The 18,776-nt window shown below is 45.8% G+C and overlaps 1 protein-coding gene across 7 annotated transcripts in view; it reads left to right on the forward strand.

Annotated features, from left to right (window-relative positions):
- The window catches only part of CHD2 (chromodomain helicase DNA binding protein 2), a 73,493-nt gene extending 55,157 nt beyond the window's left edge, over nucleotides 1-18,336 (forward strand). For all 7 annotated transcript variants that reach the window (XM_065076627.1, XM_065076626.1, XM_065076629.1 and 4 more), the window contains 19 exons: nucleotides 251-400; nucleotides 1,022-1,170; nucleotides 1,666-1,762; nucleotides 2,449-2,541; nucleotides 3,006-3,179; nucleotides 4,088-4,263; nucleotides 5,748-5,789; nucleotides 6,780-6,919; nucleotides 7,295-7,433; nucleotides 7,572-7,722; nucleotides 9,021-9,143; nucleotides 9,426-9,554; nucleotides 10,290-10,430; nucleotides 11,635-11,769; nucleotides 12,552-12,730; nucleotides 13,135-13,234; nucleotides 13,772-13,988; nucleotides 14,358-14,607; nucleotides 14,721-18,336. In XM_065076627.1, coding sequence (XP_064932699.1) covers nucleotides 251-400; nucleotides 1,022-1,170; nucleotides 1,666-1,762; nucleotides 2,449-2,541; nucleotides 3,006-3,179; nucleotides 4,088-4,263; nucleotides 5,748-5,789; nucleotides 6,780-6,919; nucleotides 7,295-7,433; nucleotides 7,572-7,722; nucleotides 9,021-9,143; nucleotides 9,426-9,554; nucleotides 10,290-10,430; nucleotides 11,635-11,769; nucleotides 12,552-12,730; nucleotides 13,135-13,234; nucleotides 13,772-13,988; nucleotides 14,358-14,607; nucleotides 14,721-15,054 — 2,919 coding nt within the window. In that variant the 3' untranslated portion in view covers nucleotides 15,055-18,336. The remainder of the gene's footprint in view (nucleotides 1-250; nucleotides 401-1,021; nucleotides 1,171-1,665; nucleotides 1,763-2,448; nucleotides 2,542-3,005; nucleotides 3,180-4,087; nucleotides 4,264-5,747; nucleotides 5,790-6,779; nucleotides 6,920-7,294; nucleotides 7,434-7,571; nucleotides 7,723-9,020; nucleotides 9,144-9,425; nucleotides 9,555-10,289; nucleotides 10,431-11,634; nucleotides 11,770-12,551; nucleotides 12,731-13,134; nucleotides 13,235-13,771; nucleotides 13,989-14,357; nucleotides 14,608-14,720) is intronic.
- Nucleotides 18,337-18,776: the final 440 nt, after the last annotated feature.

Below are 18,776 nucleotides of genomic sequence, written 5' to 3' on the forward strand. Positions count from 1 at the left end.
TCCAAGAACAATGCATGCCAGGCCCATCTTGGAATAGCACAGCTTTCACCCCTGCCAGCACTGCCTCACCTTCTGCTTCTGCCTAAAGACAGTGGTGTGTGGGGAGGAAATCCTATTCCTGCTTTCTTAAGGAGCATGAGTGCAGCAGAGCCCTCCCTACATCTTGCATAGCTTTAAAGTCACCACTGCTATTTTGTGTCCGCAGTCACAGGCTGGCGTAACTCGTGGATGCTTTTCTTCTTTCCCCCAGGACTTCTGTTTCTTGTTGTCAACACGAGCTGGAGGGCTGGGAATTAATCTGGCCTCTGCTGATACTGTTGTTATCTTTGACTCGGATTGGAACCCTCAAAATGATCTTCAGGCTCAGGCTCGGGCTCACCGGATCGGACAAAAGAAGCAGGTCAGAGGAGTGACCCTGGGTTGTTTTCTCTTTTGCTTCAGTGTGTACATCTAAATGGACTCCCACCTCTCCAGAGCTTCTGAAAACATGGTCTTTTTGCCCCCAGTCCTATGCCAGAAAGTACTGCCAACCCAAGGGAAGCTAATTTAAAAGCCAGGAATCAAAATATCAGCTCAAATTTGCCAAATGCCAGGTCTTTTTGTTGGCTTTGGGTTCTGGAATGGTTCAAAACCAAGAACCCAACCAGTGGCATCACCATTCTCAGCCTCGTGAATTCTGTTCTTTCTTGCCCTGAAAATCTTAAGAAGTTGAACATCCATCTTAACTAGGGTTTTATTAAGTATGTGAAAAGTTTGATGCTAGTTTGGATTTTCAGTGATTGTTTCGGAAGATTTTTATTCTGTGCTTAGGCACACTGCAAGATCTGTGTTAACCAGCCTCATTTTAACTGGTTCCCCTGAAATATAAAAAGAATGTGCTTGTTTTTCCTCTAAAACCCCACACCTGTACGTGAAGAGACAATGTCAGCAGACTAGTATTCTGTGAAACGACTGAGGGCTGCTCTCTAAGCAGAGCATGTTCAGCTCCAGGAAGCAGCTCTGTTCTCTTCTTGCCATTCAGGTGAATATTTACCGCCTGGTCACAAAGGGTACGGTAGAGGAGGAGATCATCGAGAGGGCCAAGAAGAAAATGGTGCTGGATCATCTGGTGATCCAGCGTATGGACACTACTGGACGAACTGTTCTGGACAACAACTCTGGACGATCCAAGTAAGTGATCATGTCAGGAGACAGAGATGTCTGGTACAGCATGTGGCACAGCCAGCTTCACCTGCTGGTGTTTCCCAATATTTATTGGATAGGGTACGGGGCAGAAGGCTAATAAGTAATAGCGGCATCCACTGATTTGGCTTATGCAACTGTTAATTTCGACACATAGGATAAAGATGGTTAGAAATAAACCCAATAATTTTAGTGTTTTGCCTGTTTTTCCTTCTGTGTTCCTCCCAGAAATCATCCTGGTCTAGGGAACCTGCTGGTAGAAGAGCTGCAGTGACCTCAGACTCCCCCCATTTTTCCCCTACTTGACAGTAGCTGTCAGTACTAGCGCAGGGAAGAGAAGAATGAATAAAAAAGCTTTTTTATAGTGCTGGGTAGAAAACTTACTTCTTGCTTTAATTAGGAAAAACTTTGGTATGTTTTTGTGCTGTAGCAGTGCTGACTTAACAGCTCAAAACACATTTTCCTTCTCATTTCTTCTTGCAGCTCAAATCCTTTCAACAAAGAGGAGCTGACAGCTATTCTGAAGTTTGGAGCTGAAGATCTCTTCAAGGAGCTTGAAGGGGAAGAGTCAGAGCCTCAGGTAGTTTGGAATTGAAATCAGGTAGCTGCTTGTTGACTGCATGGGGGACTGTGTGTGTTTCTTTGGCCTTTGCGTGAGAGCAGGTGAGTGATAAGTGCACGAGTGAGTCTGGAGAAGCTGAAGTAGGAGAGTTCTGGGGTTGGGGGATCAGGAGGTTGAGGAGAGGCTTGTTTAAATAGTAATGGTCACTATGAGAGTCCCTTGGCTCCAGAGGATTCATTAGCTGGTTACAGCACAGCCTGCTGAAGCACTCCCTGCCTCCTCTGAGCACTTCTCAGCATCCTTTTTGGGTTGGTCTCACAGGGAGGCAGGAGTCAGCACAGGGAAGTCGAATAGGCCACTCTCTTCTGCCTCAGTGCATTGTTGCTTGACAGTTTATTGCTTAGACCCATTTTCTGAATGGTCAGGGTAGCAGAGCTTGTCCTGAGGGAATCCACAGTTAATACGTCTCACTGCCTGGAAATTTGCCCTGATGTTCCTTTTCTACTGTCCTATCACCCTTATTTATACTTTTTTTGTACCACTTGAGATAGTTCATCCCTGCCCTCGGTGATGACACCCTGCAGATATTTGCACTTTATTTAGCTCCTATCAGCACAGTGCGTGTTAGTCTGTTCTCAAAACCTCTCTATTTCCCGCTGTGCTCGGCACCCTCCACTTCATCGCTCTTTCTTTCTGACTGGTAGGAGATGGACATTGATGAGATTTTGCGTCTGGCTGAAACACGAGAGAACGAAGTGTCCACCAGTGCCACCGACGAGCTTCTCTCCCAGTTCAAGGTATGGACCCCCAGGCTCTGTAGTGGGGTGTGGGAATGTGGCTCCCCACATCTTGCCACGGTGGTAAGGTCAGGAACAAGCAGGACAAATCAGGCCTGGTGAGAGGCGACCTGTACAAAGCAGTCTGGGTTTGATAGCTGGGAAGATATATGGGTATTAATTTAATTTCAAGTAAGTGCTTTTGAAGGCTGTGAATAAAATGCAGAATTTACCAAATTTGGAAACAAACCCAATAACTTAGAGAGGCTCAGCAGTACTTCTTAAACTGCACGTACTTCCTCAAAAGCTGTTAGCCAAAGACGTGGCAAGGAACCAGGAATGTAGTGACATAGGGATCAATTATAAAGTAGTTATGGAAATGTTGGCAAAATTCCTATGGGGAAGGAGTTGAGGCTTAGCAGACAGCTCTGGGATATTCCTGCCAGGGAAGGGAATTTCTGAAAGTGTTTCTTTGCTTATAAAAGGTGGCCAACTTTGCAACCATGGAGGATGAAGAGCCAGAGCTGGATGAGCGGTCCCAGAAGGACTGGGATGATATTATTCCAGAGGAGCAGAGGAAAAAGGTGGAGGAGGAAGAAAGACAGAAAGAGTTGGAGGAAATCTATATGCTGCCTCGAATTCGGAGCTCGACTAAAAAGGTACAGCCTGTCTCGAGGAGCTGAGAAGCTGGAGGCGAGAGCTGGCAAATGAAACACTCAAGGGAAGCCTTCTTGGCATCTGAGTGCTTCTTTCCCTCCTCCAAAACTGGTCAGAAGTAAAGCACAGAGGCAGCACATGAACCTCTTGTTGGCATCGTGCATCGGGCCCATGGTTTGTAACGCAGTGTGAGGGCTCTTCGTGGATCTGGTACGACTTGTCTTAGCAGGAAAAACAAAGAGAACATGTAGTGAGCACAGGGCAAAATGCAGATTTTACTGCACTTTATACCGTTTTGTGGCTGTTTCTTTTCTTTGGGTTCTCTAGCTCCCTGGGCTGCTTTTGCTTACATGTGTCTCTTGCAGGCAAAAGAGATGGCTTCTTCCCAAGGTATTTTTTAGGTGATGGGATCTACCCCAATCCAACAGAAAACAGACTGTACAAGGAAACTGTTCTGGGATATGGGACTTTAAGGGGTTATGAACTGTTCTCTGGGATAAGCTGGGGAAAACCATTAAAGTGGAAACTAGAGAGAAGGATAATTCGTGTTGGTTGATTCCAGATTTCTGAGGAGCCCTGTTTTTTGAAACAGCTTAAGAGACTGTGGCACAAAACCACGGTAATCAACACGTTTTAATGGATCTTATACCTTAGTAAATCAGAATGCAGTTGTGAAACTGCTGTCTAGAAGGCTCTACAGGGAAGACCACCACCAGAGCCTTAGATAGCTGGAAACTGCAACGGTGTGCAGCCTCTTTGGGTTGGTTACTTGGGCTTCTGCATTTTCAGTAAGAGACACCAAGATGTTTTACAGTCTGGACATGAGATAGAGTCATTGCTTGGGAGGGACAGAAAAGGTTGGCAGATTAGCGGTTGTTAACTGTACTGGTTTTTTTTCTGGTGCATACAGGCTCAGACAAATGACAGTGAATCAGATGCAGAAACTAAGAGAAGGCTTCAGAGATCATCTGGATCAGAAAGCGAGACTGATGATACTGATGACGAGAAGAGACCAAAGCGCAGGGGGCGTCCTCGGAGTGTTAGAAAAGATACCGTGGAAGGATTTACCGATGCTGAAATCAGGAGGTCAGTGCTGTGCACAAGAGACAGTTCAGAAAACAAATATAGAAATTCCATGCAGGTGGAGAAAACCACAGATTAATCCAGGAGGCTGTAAGCACGTCAGTGGTTTAGCTGGGGCTGGTTCACTGGGCCAGCTTTTGCACCTTTGTAGAATTCATTTTGCTCCCAGCTGATGACCTTAACATTCAGGTCCTTGCAAAATGGACTGGATTGTCTTTAGTTAGGCTGCAGTGAAGCAGTTACCTTCCCAAAATTAATCCCTCTGGTAACTGCCCTTCCTGGAACAAGTGGATCAAACTAATTCCAAATTACATGTGAGGTCTTAGGTGCCATGAGACACAGAGCTGGAGAAGCCAAGGACTCTGGCCTTGCTGACGTTTTTTTGGCAGCTGTTTTGCTGACTTAAGCTTTAAGTGAAAGCCAAACTCTGGCAAACTAACCTCATGAGAAGCACCGGTCCAGCTGATCCCAGCAGTTGTGTATCCTCTTCTGCACTGTGTCCCTGAAGTCAGCTGGGGGCTGAACTCCAGAGCATTATTTTCTTCTCATATCTCCTAACTCTTGAGCCTTTCCCAAAGGTCTTTGTCTTATGGCTCTGCCCAGATGTTCAGCTGAAGATGGAAAAGAAAGGGTTGTGAGTTTTCCTTGACGTTCTCTGGATTTGAGTTGATGTATTTTTAACACAGGGGATGGTCCGACTTTTCAGGTTGTGCCAGCTGCCCCATACCCAGGCTGAAACCATAGAGAAGGAAGGAGGGGTTGTGATGTGAACTATAGCAGCCATTTAGGTTATTGTGATGCAGCAGAAAGAAGCTGAAAGAGCACAAGATGGAAAAAAAAAAGGAAAAAATAACTCATATTAAAAATAATCTGTAGTTGAAGCCATTGGGTCTCCTCCCAGCACAAGGCACTGTTCAGCTGCAGCAACGGTGTCTGACTCTTGCCCTGAAGTTGTGTGTTAGCCATGGCAGTGATTTTCACAAAATTTTCACAATAAAAATAAGACATAAAAATAAATAGCAATCCCTGTCTGAAAACCTCAGTGATGGATTGCACCACATTTGGCTTTTCTGTCATGGGTTGTTACACTTACAGCCTGAGCATTAAAATTACAAATGGCATTGATTTAATGCATCTTTTCTTCTTGGAAAAATGAAGTTAATAATTACCAACATGTTGTGAGCCAATGCTTTCTTTCAAATATTTTTTTTTTATCACTACACTTACAACTTTCCTCTTCTTTTTTCCTCATCTGTCAAACATCCAAGATTCATAATAATGCTGTGTTCTTCTCCAACCAAAGTCACAAAACTCTTTGTGGAGGCTAATGAATTAGGCTTCCCAGTCCTGAGTGATGCTTAACTAATCAGTGTGGAATGCAAGGTTGATAATGTGGCAGGCTGTAATTAATACATTCAAGCGTATTTGTGATATTGGATTAGCTTTTTTGGTGGTTGGTTTAGTTTGTTGGTTTTTTTTTTGCTTAGGTTTATCAAGGCTTACAAGAAGTTTGGACTGCCTCTTGAACGGTAAGTCCTAACCTGGCCCTGCTCCAGAGCGTTATCGCGGGGAGACGTCGTATTTCTAAGCACAGACATACACTGTGGGTGTTGGACGCAACCTCCGCGGGTGGCACAAAGCCTCGCCGTCATCTGATCAGTAACCCAAGCGCTGCCATACAATCCCTCACATCTCAGTTGATGGGCATTGATGAACGCTGGCCAAAAAGTGGCTTAGAGCAGTGGTGGCGCTGGGCCGTACACAGCATCATCGTCCTGGCAGAGCCTGGCCCTTGGGGCATTTCCACTCTGCCTAGAAAGGAGAGGGAGCAGCTGCCCAAAGCGCTTGCCAAGTTTCTCTGTGCATATTAGCTTCAAGACTGAATTCAGAGCATCTTTCTCTCGCTGTCATATTCCTCCTGAAGGGAAGGAGAGCTGCACACAGCGTCCTCGAGCGTGGGCCTGCAGAGCCGCTCTATGAGATGGGCACGTGTGGGGTCTGGAGAGCTGTGCCCCTTCACTGAGGTCTCAGAGCTGAAGCAGGGATGCCTGCATGTGATAAATGACTGTTTTTTCAGCTGGTTGTACTCTTCTGTTGTGAAACACAAGGCTTGTGTGTGGGCCTTGACATTACTGACTTCAGCCAGGCAAAAGGGACAGCAGATGGCAGCTTTGGACCATCAGAGGGGGTCAATATGGAACTGGGAAGGCAAGGGGGAACGCTGGGCAGTCACAGAGAGTGCCTGTTGTGCCCAAGCTAGACAGTTCTCACCTTTGCTTTAATACTAAAATATCCAAAGGATTTGAACAGTTAAACTGTATCTGCACTGTTCTGCAGCTGTTAAATCTCAAAGAAGACTGTGTTGTTTCCTGCACAAACTCAACTCTTGCAGGTTTCATATGTTCATAAATATACAGCATTGACTAACAAAAGCTATGAAACAACTGCTCGGGAAGCGTCTGGGAGGAGATATGCTGTATCAAATCCAAAACTTGCAATTCTTTTTTCCCCTTTCCCAGGCTGGAGTGTATTGCCCGGGATGCTGAGCTGGTGGATAAGTCTGTAGCTGATCTGAAACGACTAGGGGAACTCATCCATAACAGCTGTGTGTCAGCAATGCAAGAATACGAGGAGCAGCTGAAAGAAAATCCAGGTGAAGGTAAGCAAGATGACTTTCAATAGTCCCTTCCAACTCAAACCATTCTATGATTTTGTGTGTGGCTGTTCTGTGCTGTTGGTTTGGAGATAAAGGGGGCTGGGCTGAATTTCCCGCTGGGTCTCTGCCTGTTGCAGCTGAACAAAACTACTAAAGCAACAGCATCGGTGTACTTGGATGTGATTTTAAGAAAATGATAGAGAGCTGTTTGCATTGCAGATCTAAGTGAGCTACTGAAAAAAACTTATATTTTGGGCCTGCTTTAGCAGACAGCCCTATGTTCAAATAAGAGGTTGCAGAGGTTGTGTCTAGACATTTTTCCTGAGACACTTCTTTTCATAAGAGTTCTCTTAGTTGCTGTGTTTTATTGTTGAGCAGGGAAAGGACCTGGAAAAAGAAGAGGCCCTACTATCAAAATTTCTGGTGTCCAAGTCAATGTGAAATCAATCATCCAACATGAAGAAGAGTTTGAAATGCTGCATAAATCCATTCCCGCGGATCCTGAAGAAAGGAAGAAGTGAGTTTGGCTAAGTAGGCAATGCGAAAAGAGGCTCGGGGAATTTGGATTTTGTAGTGGAAAGAGAATAGCCTAGATATGTGGATTTGCTTTATCCTCTGCAGCATTAAAAGTAGCTCATGTTTGAAATGCCTTCAGGTACCGCCTGACGTGCCGTGTCAAAGCTGCCCATTTTGATGTAGACTGGGGAGTGGAGGAGGATTCTCGCTTGTTAGTGGGAATTTACGAACATGGTTATGGAAACTGGGAGCTAATTAAAACAGATCCGGAATTGAAGTTATCTGATAAGGTAGGTCACTTTGCTTGTTGCTTGCATTGGGTCCATTGCAGTGATCATAGAGAGTATGTTTGATTTACTCCAGAAACAGATGCTTACGTTTGTAACCACTCCAAAAATAATAATAAATAATACTGAGGAAAACAATGACCTCTACAGAATGTTGCATGCTTGATGGAAAGCAGAGTTGTGTTATTTGATTGGCAGTAAATTTTCTCTGAATATTACCATATGAGCCACATTGAAATGATGCAGGAAGAAAATGGTAATGCTGACATGTGTGGTTACATGCACAATATAGAGGGTGCATTGCATAATTGTGACTCGATATTTCCTTGAGCATCTCACAAGAAGCTGAGTCTGAATTTCTGTGTGGAAATAATATTTCACAGATTTCAAACTGCTTATGTCAAGACTGGTCTGTGTTAGCTTTGAGGGTCTAGTTACATGACTGGCTATGGCAGCGAAGCCAACTGGAGAACCTCCATCTGGTTCCTCTGTTCCTCAGTCACTCCCATCAGAACTGTTTTTGGGGGCCGCATTGAAATAATCCAGGCTAAAAACAAGCTGCCGTCTGTTGTGTCAGCACAATGAAAGGAGAGCGAACTGCAGCACAGGGCCGAGGAACATCACGAATCTCTACACCAGCTTTGCTGCCAATATGTTACGTTCCCGTGACATCCCCACTAGTGTTTTTAGCAAAGATCAGGCTATGGCTGAGAGCCTACATGGAGCTCAGAAATGCATTTTACAATGGAAGCAATTGCCTGAGACACACCACCCAGTTTCCAATGAACTATAAAGATAACCTAGTTGGCAACTGATACTCCCTCCACAAAGTGGCACCTTGCAGCTGCCTTTTCCCCTAAAAATTCTGCGTCTGTATCATGGCCATAGCAATGTCTCAGGTTACCAGAGGGACCAGCCTGCTGTGACAAGGCTGTGACAAACAGATCGGATGTGTCAAGGAGAGTGGAATCAGTTTTGCAAGTCAAGGTCCCAAATATAGTTTGCAAAGTTTTTTTTTTCCTTCTTTTTGCTCACCTACAAGAAAGATCATCGAGAATGTAGAGAGCTGCCTTCTGCAAAAGGCCAAGGGGAGGGATGCTTGCTACGAGCTTTGCTTTTGGCTACACAGGGAGAGTCTGTGTGGGAGCTGCAAGAAATGCTTGAGCCTTCTTGTTCCCCCAGAAGATGCAGCGTCTCCAACCCTTTTCTGGGCCTGGAAGGACTGTTACTAGTGTGTATCTCTCTTGTCAAACTTTGGTAGGTTCATGTGGGTGTATTTTTTTTTCCCTTCTTTGTCAAAGATTCTGCCTGTTGAGACAGATAAGAAACCTCAGGGAAAACAGCTCCAGACCCGAGTTGATTATCTACTAAAACTGTTGAAGAAAGATCTGGACAAGAAAGAAAACATGAAAGATGGGGAAGAGGTGAGTTGTGGCTTCTGGATTCTGGGGGTTTTGGGATGAGAGGTTGGCTGATGGCAGGAGACAGTCTGTGCTCCCAGGTCACTGAACATCATCTATGTGAAAGAACAGGGACTTATCTGTTGTCTGATTGCATTGTGATACTTTAATGATAGTTATTATGGGGCGGGTAATTATTGCACTTACTGAAGGACTCAGGCTCATGCGAGATGTTCAGGAGATGTATGTCTCCAGGAAGAAGCTGTAGCTCTTTGCTTGCCCTGACTTTTTCTGTTTTTTCACCAGGGCAAGCTGAAGAAGAGGAAACCACGAGTAAAGAAAGAGAACAAGGCGCCCAAAGTCAAAGATGAGCATGGGAATGAACTGTCTTCTCCTCGGCACTCTGACAACCAGTCAGAAGAAGGTGAAGTCAAGGTGAGTCAGCTTGGTGGGTAACGGCTTTTCCAGGTCTCTCTAAGCGATATTGCTACTGCAGAAACTCAATTTGAGAAGCACCCCTAGCAAACGCCCTGTGGAACTGGGGAGAGCGACATGGTGCTTCCCACAGGAGATTGGCAAACTCACAAAAACATATATACAGCTCTCGGAGTGAAACATGGACCTTTACCAGTCGCACTTTTAGTGCTTTAAGTGTTTTGGGAGATCCTAGAATGGCCACACACATCCACATATTGACTTGGAGGAAAGGTTGTCTCAGGACAAAGCCCGTTGCCCTTATAAAGGAGAGAAAGAAGAATTGTTTCTCTCTCCTTGTCAGTACGTCAGCCAGTGGTGAAGATGGAGTTCACCAAGGTTATGCTGTTGCTTAGAAAACCTTCTGTCTTTGAGTGGTTTGGCTTGTAGTCTAAGGGTTTTTGTTCCTGTGCTGATCAGTATCTACCTTAGGGGCTGAGTGTTCTTGAGCGTGGCTGGCATAGGAAAGCAGCACATCTAGTTTGCCAGCTTGTTACAGATTGGGGCTCATCTATTTTTTATACCCTTTTGTCAAGGTTTGGGTGGATTGCAGCTGGTTAAGCAGGGCTTGCTGTCTGGTTAAGGAGGTGTGACAGCAAACTTGGATGGAGCTCATAAACTGCCTGCATTTTTTTTGAAGAAAGTGTACATGAGGTGAGGGACTCCAGTCTGACTGTGCCATGACTGACTTTCTAGGAGGATGGCTTGGATAAGAGCCCTGTGAAGAAGAAACAGAAGAAGAAAGAGAACAAAGAGAACAAGGAAAAACAGACAACAACTAAGAAAGAAAAGGAAAGCGATAAAGAGAAAAAGAAGACAAAAGACAAGAAAGAGAAGGTATGTGGTAACTCTCAGGAGTGGTTTAAGAGCTAGGGAGTTCTCTGAGCAGAAGGGCAAGCTATGAGACTTATGATTCATTAAAGGCCCTGTGTGAAGAGACATCAATGGAGCACTGTGGGGTGAGGTGGTATCCCTTTTTCAGCCCTCCTGAATTCTTTTTCTGAAGAATTGCAGCAAAAAGTGGAAAAGGCAATGTTATCCTAAAGCCTGGTGGAATGTGAGCAAAAAGGAAGAGATTTTGTCAGACTGCCTTTAAAATACAGCTGTCCCTGTGACAGCGATATGGCCAAATAGCTAATGTTAAGGAAGAAATTGGGAAGAGCCTGGAGCACTCAAATCAAAGTTCTGTTCAGCTGTGATTTATCACAGGGTTGGCAGCTCCTTGTCTGTATTCTCCTCTTATTTAAATTCACCCCAAAGAACCCAACTGTCCACAATATCGAGACTGTGAGTTGTCCTTGTGACTGTTGAGGACTCACCAGAATGAATGTTTCATCATCAATGGTATGTTGTGGACTAAAATGACCCTTGAGTTTTGGGTACAACTGCCCTGAGGCTGGGCTGAGATTGGTAGTGGGGTAAAGGCTTCTGTAATAATGACTTGAAGTACCTGTCCAAGGAACAGGTATGTACTACATGCCCAGTGTGTTTTGACACTGAGGTCATAAGTGCAAACCAAGATGTTGTGTTGCCTGTGTAGGGGAAAGTTTGCTTTCCTGTGATTTTTGGTGTGACTTTGTCTCTAAAGGGCTCTGACTACAGATAAATAAGTCAGAATTTACACTGACAGGCTGTGATTTGGGGTGACTTTCCAGAGGGTCTGAGGACTAGTGACATGACCTGAAGTTGCACATCCTCATAGACATGAGGCTACTCTGAGCTCTGTCCTTTGCAATGGATATATAATCTTTAGCTTAACCTTGCTTCAAAGTCTTCAATGTTGGTTTTCTCTCCTTGAGTATGAATATCATATTAGTGTCCAGAATGTTGGCTCTGATTTCTCTCAGCTTCGACAGGGATGACATAAAGCTAAATAGAGACATTGCAGCTAAACAGTTTGAGATCTTGGGAGGAAAGTTGTAGGAGCAGTGCCCGGGATTTAACAACTCCCAGTAGCAATAGTGTGGAGGTTGTTGGTTGGATCGCTTGGGATCCTGCAGTCTGGCTCATCATGTGATGTGTGTGATTTGTCCTTGTAAAGCCAAAAGGTGGTGAAGCCAAATCTGGAAGTAAAGCAAAGAGATCGCAAGGTCCCGTCCACATTACAGCAGGGAGTGAACCCATCCCCATTGGAGAAGACGAGGACGATGATCTGGACCAAGAAACATTCAGCATAGTGAGTATTTTCCTCGGGAGATGGGAGAGCACTTCCCTGTTTGTGTAAATGCTCTTGCAGCAAAGGTGCCTGCAAAGCTTGTTGTAAAAATAGCCTTTTAGTAAAAGTTGTCGTGGTAGACTCTCCTTGGCATAACTTGCACAGGGAAATACTGAAATACCACTTCTTAAAAACAGTTGTCTAAATTCAAATCTCTGTATTTGCTGCAGGTCCTGTGTTATTTTTTGTCTTTTTTTTTTTCTTTTATTTTCCCTCTGTGATGTGTGAAAGGTCCAGTCAAGCAGCAGAAACCTGTCTGATTTATGTCTGCGCACAGTATTGATGCGCACAACTGAAAAAAGATGGTGCTTTTATCTCATGACTTTCAGTTTGGGTAAAAGGAATAGATTAAAGTGACCACAGATGGGGATGGACAGGGAGGCTATGGAGTGAGCACTTATCCAGCCAGGGCTGTTGATTCAGCGTGCTGATGCTCGGTTACGCTTCCCCGCCTGCCGTGGGATCTGCACAAGAGCAGATCACGGATCATGTGCAGTTACAAGTTGTTCCCCTCTAGAAGGGGTGGGCAGTGGGGGTGGGGAGACTCTTGTCTTTTCCTTATTGTTTTCTGCAGCATGTCTAACAAATTGCTGTTTTCATAGCTGTTTTCTCTTTGCCTAATGGTCTGATAAAGCTAATGTCTCATGCTAATGAACTTCTTCGAGCTCTGTCTGATTAACAAGGGAACAGTGTAGAGCCCTGTGCCAAATGAATCACTTTCTGCTCTCTATTGCTTTTTCAAGTGCAAGGAAAGGATGAGACCAGTGAAAAAAGCACTGAAGCAACTTGATAAGCCTGATAAGGGACTGACGGTTCAAGAACAGCTGGAGCACACACGAAACTGCCTCCTAAAAATTGGGGACCGCATCTCAGAGTGCCTTAAAGCCTACACTGACCAGGATCATATCAAGCTATGGAGAAGGTGAGGGATCATTTTGGTTTCTTTGGCTGGTCTATGATATTTAAAAATGGTAGTCAGAGGCTGCTGGGCTTCATGTGGATGAGTGTGCCACTTTCCTCTTATTTAACCTGCAAAATCTTGCATTCTCTAGCCCACTAAGTCCATGACCAGTCTCAGGTGCAGGTTTTATCTGCAAGCTGTGCTGGTTTCATTTAAATTGATTTCAGAACTAGTTTAGATAAACCAATGCAAACCTCTTTATTTTACTTTGAAGAACTTTGTTCCAACTCTCCTGATCATCCTGTCCTGAGCTGGGTTGAGACTGTTTTCCAGAGAGGACAGAACTGGTCTGATGTTGGTTTGAAAGCAGATGGCAGCTGAACTGCTGATGTACTAATTAACAGAAAATGTTCATGTCCTTCTAGGAACCTATGGATATTTGTGTCAAAGTTCACAGAATTTGATGCTAGAAAACTGCACAAACTCTACAAGATGGCTCATAAGAAAAGGTCACAGGAAGAGGAGGTGAGATCTGAAGCGCCTTCCCTCTGGTTGTTGTCCTTAATACTTGTTGCACATGGAGCGTCAATACTTTTTTCTCTTATCATGGACTTTCTTTATTGTTGCTGGCAGTCTGTGATTTCTCGTAACATCTAAACGGTCCTGGTTGCCTTTGCCTCCTCTTCCATGTGGCATTTCTCCCCTCATCTAACAACACTGGACACTTTGTCCTGGTTGTTCTAACCCAGAGTAACCATTGCTTGGTGTGGCACGTTTCGTTGAGTTGAAGTGAAAAGCCCAGGAGTGCTGCCCTGTAGAGTTGGGATGTGGAAGCAGAGCTGTGTCAGAGCCGTGCCCATCCTCCACCACACTTGTACTGTTGGTGTTCATCCCACACTTGGGCACAGTTGGTCCACAAAGCCCTCACAAAGGAGCAGGTGACCCATAGCGTGGAGAGTCTTCAGACAAATCCAGAGCCTGCCAGATGAGGCCATTGCTCACATAGTTCGAATGTTTTGGTGGAAGAGCAGTTGAGCTGTAACCTTCTCTTGCACCTTGCAGGAGCAGAAGAAGAAGGAGGACATGTCCAGCATGAAGAAGCCGTTCCGCCCAGAGCCTTCAGGCTCCAGCCGCGATTCTGTGATGTCCCAGTCTCACATGCCTCACAATCCTCATTCCCAGAAGATCCACCTGCCTCCTTCCCATGCCCAGCAGCAGATGCATGGACACCCACGCGACAACTATGGCCATCCAAACAAGAGACATTTCAGCAACACAGGTGAGCACTGAAAAACCATTCTAACCTCATGGCTGTTTGCTCTTGGACACAAGTCCTTCTGGCACTTGCGGCTGGTCAGATTTAAAGCTGATGCGATGGAACATAAATTATCACTGTGCTTATTGCTGGACTAGGAAACATGACGGTATAGTGATGAAAAGAGTATAAGAACAGGACAGAATAATATTTGCTAGCACATTATCTTTCTTTCTCATAAAGAAATTAAAAGAATAAAATTTGGCCTACATAGTTTAGGGAGGAGAAAGCTAAAGGGACACAGCAACAGTTTTCATTTTTTAAATAATTCAGCAAAGTAATGGGCTTAAACTAAAGTATGAAAGACACTTAGTGGTGCTTTCCTCATTGCAGACCGAGGAGAATGGCAGAGGGATCGGAAGTTCAACTATGGTGGCAACAGCAGCCAGATGTGGGGTGGGGAGCGGCACCACCAGTATGAGCAGCACTGGTACAAGGACCACCACTACGGCGATCGGCGATCTCGTGGAGATCCCCACCGAAGCTCCGGGAACTACAGACCAAATAACCTCTCCCGCAAGAGACCATATGAACAATACAACAGTGACCGAGACCACAGAGGCCACCGGGATTATTATGACAGGTAATTAATTCATTTTCATCTCAGAAAGGCTGGGAGGGGTTTGCAACGCTGCGAACTGTGGTGGCCAGGCTTTCCTTGGAGAGCTGATCTCCATCTGTTCTTCCTCTCTGCAGGCACCACCACGATTCCAAGCGTCGACGATCCGATGAGTTCAGGCCTCAGAACTACCACCAGCAGGATTTCCGACGGATGTCTGATCACAGGCCGCCCATGGGATATCATGGCCAAGGACCTTCGGACCACTACCGGTCCTTCCACACAGACAAATCGGGAGATTACAAACAGCCGCTTCCTCCACCTCACCCTGCGGTGTCGGACCCTCGCTCGCCTCCCTCTCAGAAATCCCCCCACGATTCCAAGTCACCTCTCGATCACAGGTCACCTCTGGATAGGTCGTTAGAACAAAAAAACAATCCAGATTATAACTGGAACATTCGGAAAGCATAAAGTGACTGAGAGGGGGAAAGCAAACATCTGAAATAGCTGGTTTGATGCAACAAGAAACTTTGAACATGCTGCTATCATCTTGCTGGGTCAAGGAGGATTTTGGAGGAGCAGTTGGAGGAAGAATTTCGTTAGTTCTTTGTTCTGGTTTGGATTCTCGTTTCCTTTCCCCTCTTCTACTATTGAACGTTTGGAACCAGCCTTGCTGCCTCATTCTTTTGTTTTGTTTTTGTACTGTTTTTGTTTTCCCCATTCCAATGGACCCAAGGGAATTATCCCCAACCAGTGTTTCCCCAGACCGAGAAGGCGGATCGATGCTGCTTAGGATTGTGCAGAAGGCTGTGTGCCTGCTCTGACTTAATGTTTTATGACAGATGCTGCTTTGGGATTGGGGATAAACTGGTTGGGCTGGGCTTTGTGTGTAACCAGCACAGGGCAATGGGAAGATACTCAAAGAGGGACAGGAGAGTCCCTCAGCAGCCAAGCTTGGTTAAAGGAGGGACAGGAAAGTCCCTCAGCAGCCAAGCTTGGTTGAAGGAGGTACTTGATGTCCCTGCAGAGTGACTCCAAAGGAGTTGCAGCCATGCTGGTGACGATCCATTGCTTTTCTGGCCACATTATCATTTCTTGTGTCTTTATCCATTTCAAGAAGCTGGCTCTGCTTTGAGTGCTGTTGTGTCCCCTGCAACAGAAGAGATGCAAGATGCAGGGCATCTTCCTTCCCCCTCAGGGCTGGAACTGGCAAATCTTGACTCTGGGGGGCTTTGGGATATGTGAAGAAAAGACCCCCTTAGCAAAGGCTTAGTTCACTTCTGACCAGTAGGAAAGAAACTGGATTGAGAACAGTATTTCCCAGTGGACAGGGCTTAGGAATTCCTAACAAAGCTCCTCTTCTTCTTCTGACATGGACAGCTTGGATGGCCCAGGAACTAACAGATGCTGGCTGGGAGCTGCAAGGTCAAAAGGTGGCTCTGGGCATCTGGAGATCCTGAAGCTCCTCATCTCCTTGCCACTGAAGTGCTCCAGTCTTCGGGCAAGTAATTCTTCTCTGTGCTTTGTGAAACAGTGACAGCAAACCTTTACTGCAACCAAAGGATAAGGTAGTGCAGACTTCAATAGGAATCCAGTGGCCTGATCACTGTTCAGCTGACGGTCACCTTCCTGCCACCCTTCCAGCAGTCAGCAGGAACTCGGAATTGCTAAAAGTACCTGCACTGAACAACCTTCTGGCTAAACTGGAAACGTGCCTGAGGACTTAGCACCTAAGTTAGCAGGGAGAGAATGAGGAATTCGGGACTGAGTCCTTAAAAATCCCTGGAGCAAATGTTTTAAGAGCACAGCATGGCAGAGGGAGAAGAGGGATCTACAGCCCAGCTCAGTGGACTTCAGAGCAAACACTCCTCCAAGTATTCGAGCCACAGCGTATGATGCAGAACAGTGTCCATCCTGGAGACTGTGGTGTGGTGGGAGGGGTTGTGCACAGATTTGCTGGCCAGAAGTAGCTTGGGTGATGATTTTTCAGGTCCTAGGCCTTTGTTTGTAGAGTGACATCCCTGGAGACCACAAAGCTCTCCCAGCAGCCGGGCTGCTTGGAGCGTGGTGTCTGGGGATGCATCATCTCCCAGAGCTCAGGGTTAAAGATTGGGTTGTTCCAGACTCCTCTTTTTGGTGGGGGACAGGACCTGGGCCTCATATTAAGATGCCAGTATCTGACCCGAATAAGCTGTGATGTCCTTTCCCCGGAAAGTCTGAGGGGAGATGGGTGTTCAGGGCTGGCTTCCCAACTCCAGCCCGTGCCTTGGGAGGCGCACACAAACCAACACTAATACCCCCATGTCCCCAAGTCTCTTGCCGTCGCTCGCTCCTTTCTGAACCCACTGCTTTAACGGGACACGTGGGAAGTGTTTTGCTCCCCTTTTGTTTTCATTTTGCAAGGTTTCCACCAACCGCAGGGCAGTTTTGCTTCCTTGGGGGCAGAACCCATACGGGCAGTGCTGAATTGCCCTGAGAAAGTGTTATCCTTGTGTTTACCTGCCCAGGAGGAGACAAGTCTTCCACCGACCCCTTGGAGCTGACGGGTGATGGGAGGTGTTGAGACAGAGTGTTTTTTGCGACGTTTCTCACTAAGCTGTGATTGCAGGCGCACTTGCTGTGGTATTCGACAGAGGTCCTTTCTTTTCAGAGGTATTAGCTTTTAATGTGAAAATGGAAGACACCTTGGAGGGGCAAAGAGAATTAATTGCTCTTTTTGTTCACCAAGTGGTGCTATTGTGCTGGAAAGTTTGTGCCATAGACTTATAGCAAAAGGCAATACTGGCCAGACCAGTGTTATGGTTACGGTTGGTGCAGGAAAACTTTGAACCCCAGCAAGAAGCATTTTCTGTGCCCAGATGTGGGGGTTTCTGCTCATCCTGGGTGCCTGGTATGAGGTTGGTTGGGGTTTCCTCCTTGTGGAACAGCAAAAGCTTTACCCATGTCCACTGAAGAGCTGTCCCCACTGTCACATTAGCCTGATACTGAAGTCACATAGTTTTGTTCACTCGTGGTGGGTGGGTCTTCACTGGCGTTGGCTTTAATGAAGCTGAAGAACTAGATTTGGGAGGAAGTCCTCCCTGAGCGCACACACACATGCATTTGATGTCCCCTTGATGTAGGGACCACAACCAGACACAGTCACTTGGGTGTGAGTGGGATCGGAGGGGACAGGTCCACAGCCATAAACCTCACGGTGGTGTTTGTGTCAACATCTGGTAGAGCTCTTCCTTCCAAACCAGCCGCGGGATCCCCTCTAGCCTCTTTGCAGGAAAAAGTAGCAACTTGCTGGGTTTTTATTTAATAATAATAATAATTTAAAAAGTAATTTTTCAGCCTGACCCCTTTGGAAATGGTGTAAAGTTGTGAATTCACAGGATGGAAGTCCTGCAGACCAAAACCTGCTGTGGACAGACAATGCGGTGCCCAACCAAAGTGGATTCCTAACATCTCTCTGAAGCGCTTAAGTGAACAGTGCAGGTGATCCACACAAAAATGCTATTCTGCTTTCACCCGTTTCCTCCCGACCTCCGCCTCCCCTCCGGGGAGAGAAGGACTCTTACTGTAAAAATGTGGACTTTTAAACCTGTTGACTAAAAACAGTAATTAATATTAATTTATATTTGTGAAAAAATGCCACTGTCCTAGTGATTTCTGATGTAAATATGTTGTTTATATAGTATGTATTAAATTTTCCTACATTGTAAAACTGCTGTACTTTTGATTCTTGTATATTAAAAAGTGTTACTGAGATTTTCAGAACCGCGCCAGCATGGTGTGTCCGGGGGGTCCTGCAGCCCCTAAAACCGGGGCTGTTGCGGGGTCACAGGGTCCTTTCCTGCGAGCCACGGGCATGCCGGGATGGATATTTTCACTGAGCAGGAATAAGCATGTTCTTCTTTGCTGTTTTACATAGTTTCACACTCTGCGGTGATAGAGACTTGGAAACCCCTTTGGATGGGAATTTCCACCCCACCAGGAGAAGCCGTGCATTTCCTTACCCATTTCCACCAGGACTTTACTGGAATGGTACCAGCATTTGCGTGTATATCCAGTCTCCATGTTTTCTGGATCTCTGGGGGTGTGTAAACTTCTTTTTGACCCTTTCTGGGGAGAATTCCCCTTTCTCTAGAAGTGCCGTTCCATTACATCGGTGTTCTCCGCTCTGTTGAGCAGGACTTGCCTCTTCCCAG

Source organism: Columba livia, chromosome 11 (genome assembly GCF_036013475.1).
Source record: "Columba livia isolate bColLiv1 breed racing homer chromosome 11, bColLiv1.pat.W.v2, whole genome shotgun sequence".
Taxonomy (NCBI): Eukaryota; Metazoa; Chordata; class Aves; order Columbiformes; family Columbidae; genus Columba; species Columba livia.